Source organism: Cebus imitator, unplaced genomic scaffold (assembly GCF_001604975.1).
Source record: "Cebus imitator isolate Cc_AM_T3 unplaced genomic scaffold, Cebus_imitator-1.0 Scaffold83, whole genome shotgun sequence".
NCBI lineage: Eukaryota > Metazoa > Chordata > Mammalia > Primates > Cebidae > Cebus > Cebus imitator.
The window spans coordinates 5292086-5297515 of NW_016107398.1; the positions used below are offsets into that span (position 1 = coordinate 5292086).

Here is a 5430-nt window from a genome sequence, read left to right on the forward strand (position 1 = left end):
AAAGTGCTGGGATTACAGGCGTGAGCCACCGCGCCCGGCCCAAGAAAAGCCTTTTAAATGTTAGGGATATGGTGGCTCATGCCTGTCATCCTAGTCCTTTGGGAGGCTAAGGTAGGAAAATTGCTTGAGACCAGGAGTTCGAGACCAGCCTAGGCAACATAGCAAGACTCTCAGCTCTACAAAAATAAAAATAAAAAAGTTATCTGGGTATGGTGGCATGCACCTGTAGTCCTAGCTACCTAAGAGGCTGAGGTAGGAGACCTAAGCCCAAGAATTTGAGGTTACAGAGCTATGATTGCACCCTGCATCCTATCCTGGGTGACAAAATAATAATAATTTTAAAATTACAACTGTGGTTACCCTATGTGCAAACGACGTATGTAAAACCTCTTCTTGACAAAAGAGTGTGTTATCTCAAAGAAAGAGGGAAGAAGATGAATGAAATAATGCATAAGTAAGTGAGTGTTTATTGACTGATTTGCATGACTTATTTTTAGGAATTATATACCCAGTTGGAAGCAAAGAAAGCAGCCCTTGAGCCACTGGAACAAACAGAATGTCTCAACAAAACAGAAACTGGGGACTTGAGTCTCCACAATGCAGGATATTCAGCACAGCACTTGGACAATTTGCTTCAGGCACTTATTACTTTGAAGAAAAACAAAGAAAGCCAATATTGTCTCCTCAGAGATTTTCAGGAACACCTTGCTGCAGTTGAATCCTCAATGAAAGCCTTGTTGACAGACAAGGAAAGCCTAAAAGTGTAAGTGTAAGAATTTAGGACTTCCATTTGTTTTATTCAAGCACAATCATCTACCACTTTGGACAGGGCCAGAGTTTTAAGAGTTTATATTGTGAAAGGGTATTCTGACTTTAAAACTACAATATTGAAATTTATTTCATATGTATGCTGTCTTTTTTTGGGCTGCTGTAACAAAATACTGCAGACTAGGTGGCTTATAAAAAACAGAAAATTATTTCTTACTGTTCTGGAGGGTGGGAAGTACAAGATCAAGGCAACAGAAGATTCAGTGCCTAATGAGGGCCTGCTCTCTAGTTCACAGATGGCACATCTTAGCTGTGGCCTCATATGTAGCAAGAGCAGTGCAGCTCTCTGGAGTCGCTTTTATAAGGGCTCTACTCTTACTCATAGGACCTTCACCCTCATGACCTAATCATTCCCCGAATGTCCTAATTCTTAGTGCCATTACAGTGGTGATTAAGTTTCAAAATATTAATTTTAAGGGACATACATTCAGACCATAGCAGAAGCCATTTAAGGAAACTGTTGGTTTAATGCAAAAAAAAAAAAATTTATATTATTGCATATGTTTTACATAGTAATTTATGAAACAATTCAGACTGTAAATATCTACAAAATAGATTTACAATCTATGGAATTCAGTATTATTTTTGTCAAGAATTTCTTCTAAACTGGGCAGGGGAGAGAAACATATAATTGTTTAGTATCAGCATAATTAAATAGTTTGGTATATATTTAATGCATATGTATTGCAATGTTTTCTTTTAAAATTTATGCACTCCTTTTGGCTATGAAAATGATGGCAAATGGTATTAGATGGAGTCTTAATATGTAAATATTTTCTCATTATTAAAAAAGTTTATTTTAGGCCAGACATGGTTGCTCACACCTGTAATCCCAGCACTTAGGGAGGCTGAGGCAGGTGGATCACTTGGGGTCAGGAGTTTGAGACCAGCTTGGCCAACATGGTGAAATCCTGTCTCTACTAAAAATACAGAAAAAATTAGTCAGGCATCATGGCACACACCTGTAATTCTAGCTATTCAGGAGGCTAAGGCAGGAGAATCACTTGAACCTGGGAGGCAGAGGTTGCAGTGAGCTGAGATCACCCCACTGCATTCCAGCCTAGGTGACAGAGCGAGGCTCTGTCTTAAAAAAAAAAAAGTTTATGTTATACTTAGATCTAAATGGGGTTTGCTTTCAGTAATATCCCTTAAGGAAACAATTTAGTTTAGCTTGATGATTGCAGCTTTTTAGTCAGTGTCTTTCCCTTTGTTGGAAAGATGACAAAGTGGTTGGATATTATGGTAATATCTCTCAGACCTGGACTAACCTTTATACAAGTACTTTACAGTTTACAAAATATTTTTATGTACATTCTTCCCTTCACTTTTCATTTTTTCCTATGGTTATTCATTTTTATGATACTCCTTTTCTTTTCTTTTTCTCACTCAAAGTAATTTATAAGTGAGTTTTCTATATTAATTGAAAGCCACAGTAAACAAGATTCTGATTTTTATTTTAAGGATAGATTTTTTTACAGACAGCCTAATTTTTTCTTTGAATTTAGAGCAGAATTAGTTTCTTCTAATGATATTTATCCACGTTTTGATGTAGAATAAGCGTTAAATATTAACAAGCTCTGTTTGTATTCTTTTTCTAGAGGACCACTGGACAGTGTAACATATCTGGACAAAATTAAAAAATTCATAGCATCCGTAGAAAAAGAAAAAGATTCTTTAGGTAACTTGAAAATCAAATGGGAGAATTTATCAAAGCATGTGACTGACATGGATAAGAAATTGTTGGAAAACCAGATTAAGCAACTTGAACATGGTTGGGAACAAGTGGAACAACAGATTCAAAAGAAGTATTCTCAGCAGGTAGTGGAATATGGCGAGTTTACATCTCTCATGAGTAAGATACGGGACACTGAGATTTCTCTACAACAACAGCAGCAGCATCTACAGTTAAGGCTGAAGTCTCCAGAAGAACAGGCAGGGAACCAAAGCATGATTGCCTTGACCACTGACCTCCAGGCTGCCAAGCATGGATTTTCTATTTTAAAGGGACAAGCTGAATTTCAGATGAAGAGGATTTGGGGAGAAAAAGAAAAGAAGATTTTGGAGGATGAAATAAATAATTTGAAGAAACAATGGGAAATATTGGAGCCGTTAAACTTAAAAGCAGAAAATCAGATTAAGAAGTGTGACATAAGGAACAAGATGAAGGAGACCATCTTATGGGCCAAGAATTTGTTGGGTGAACTTATTCCCTCCATTTCCCTTCTGCCAGATGACATTCTTTTACAGATCAGAAAATGCAAAGTGACACATGATGGCATTCTAGATAGGCAGCAGGCTGTGGAATTGTTGGCTGAAGAGGTCAAAGATAAGGTTCCTAGCCTTACAACCTGTGAGAGCAGTGATTTAAATAATACCCTAGAGGACTTACGGAATCAATACCAAATGCTGGTCTTAAAATCAGCTCAAAGATCACAGCAGTTAGAATTTAAGTTGGAAGAAAGAAGCAATTTTTTTGCGATAATAAGGAAGTTTCAACTTATGGCTCAAGAAAGTGAAACGCTGATAACTCCCAAGGTGGAGGCAACTACCACAGAAGCTGAACTAAAACATCACCATGTTACTTTGAAGGCATCTCAGAAGGAATTGCAAGAAATTGACAATGTAATCTCAACATATCTTCAGGAACTAACAAACATCTCTGAGGAACTAAATGTGTTTGAAAGATTATTTCTGGATGATCAATTGAAAAATCTTAAGAATAGGACCAACAGAACACAAAGATTCATTCAGAATAAATGTAATGAAGTAGAATACAAGGTAAATTTTTGCAGAGAATTCCATGAAAAAACATTAGCGCTTCAGGAGGAGGTTGACAGTATACAGCACAATGAACTACTACTTAATCAAGAAGTAAATACAGGTGCTAAAGAGGAGATCTATAATCTTAAAGACAGACTCACTGCTATTAAGTGTAGCATCTTACAGGTATTGAAACTTAAAAAAGTGTTTGACTTTATTGGACTAAACTGGGATTTTTCACAACTTGACCAATTACAAACCCAAGTATTTGAAAAAGAAAAGGAACTTGAAGAAAAAATCAAGCAGTTGGACACATTTGAGGAAGAGCATGGCAAATATCAGGCATTGCTAAGTGAAATGAGAGCTACTGATTTGCAAATTAAGAAAATGACTGAAGTAGTATTAAAGGCTCCTGATAGCTCTCCAGAAAGCAGACTGCTCAATGCACAAATTTTAAGTCAGAGAATTGAGAAAGCCAAGTGCTTATGTGAAGAGATAATAAAGAAATTAAATGATAATATGGCCTTTGATGACTCATTCAAAGAGAAAGAAATACTACAAATAAAGCTGAATGCAGAAGAAAATGATAAGTTATACAGAGTTCTCCAAAACATGGTATTAAATCTCCCACCAAAAGAAATGGATGAAAAGAATTTTCAGGACAAACTAGAAACTTCCTTTCATGTTTTAAATCAGATAAAATCTCAATTACAGCAGCCTTTACTTATAAATTTGGAAATTAAACATATTCAAAATGAAAAGGACAATTGTAAAGCATTTCAGGAGCAAGTTTGGGCAGAAGTGTGTAGTATTAGAGCTGTGACTGCTATTGAGAAACAAAGAGAAGAAAACTCTTCAGAAGCGAGTGACGTGGAGACAAAACTACGTGACTTTGAAGATCTTCAGATGCAGCTTACCACAAGTGTTGATTTGCGCATAGTAAGTTTTAAAAATTGGGTAGTTAGTGACTGGGTGCTGGGGCTTATACCTATAATCCCAGCATTTTGGGAGGCCAAGGCGGGCGGATCACTTGAGGCCAGGAAGTAGACACCAGCCTGGCCAATGTGGCAAAACCTCATCTCTACTAAAAATACAAAAAAAAATTAGCTGGTTGTGGTGGTGCATGCTTGTAATCCCAGCTACTCAGGAGGCTGAGACACAAGAATCACTTGAACCTGGGTGGCGGAATTTGTAGTGGGTCAAGATGGCGCCACTGCACTCAGCCTGGGTGACCAAACTAGAGTCTCAAAAAAATAAGTAAAATAAAATTGGACAGTTAATGCATCTGTTTTTGTTTTGTCATTTTCTGTTTTGCTGGTTAATGTCTGTAATTCTAAAGAAGCTATAGGTTCTACATGAATTTCTCTCCAGAAAGAGAGCCATTTTCAAAAATTACAGTGAATTGGTTTGTAATCTGACTCATACTGCATCTAAATGCAGTGCCTTCTAGTTTTGAAAAGGACAAACCTGACTCCTTTATCTCTGTTTTCCTTGTAGCCTCTATTGAGCTCAGAACATTAAAAAAATTTTTTTTTCTTTTTTCTTTTTAGAGGTAGTAAGATATAGTGGAAGAATTGTGGTGCTGAGGGAAGAACCCCAAATAATAACTAACATTTATGTAGAACTTACACTGTTGGAGACACTGTGCTAAAAATTTCATGTTGAATTTTCATAGCCACTCTGTGAGATGGGTACTGTTATTAGCCCCACTTAAAAATAATGAAATTGGGCCGGGCGCGGTGGCTCAAGCCTGTAATCCCAGCACTGTGGGAGGCCGAGGCGGGTGGATCACGAGGTCAAGAGATCGAGACCATCCTGGTCAACATGGTGAAACCCCGTCTC

The 5430-nt window shown here is 37.3% G+C and overlaps 1 protein-coding gene across 11 annotated transcripts in view; it reads left to right on the forward strand.

Annotated features, from left to right (window-relative positions):
• Positions 1 to 5430, forward strand: part of SYNE2 (spectrin repeat containing nuclear envelope protein 2) — a 405273-nt gene that overhangs the window by 208544 nt on the left and 191299 nt on the right. For all 11 annotated transcript variants that reach the window (XM_017533965.2, XM_017533967.2, XM_017533970.2 and 8 more), the window contains 2 exons: positions 498 to 763; positions 2427 to 4527. In XM_017533965.2, the coding sequence (XP_017389454.1) occupies positions 498 to 763; positions 2427 to 4527 (2367 nt within the window). The remainder of the gene's footprint in view (positions 1 to 497; positions 764 to 2426; positions 4528 to 5430) is intronic.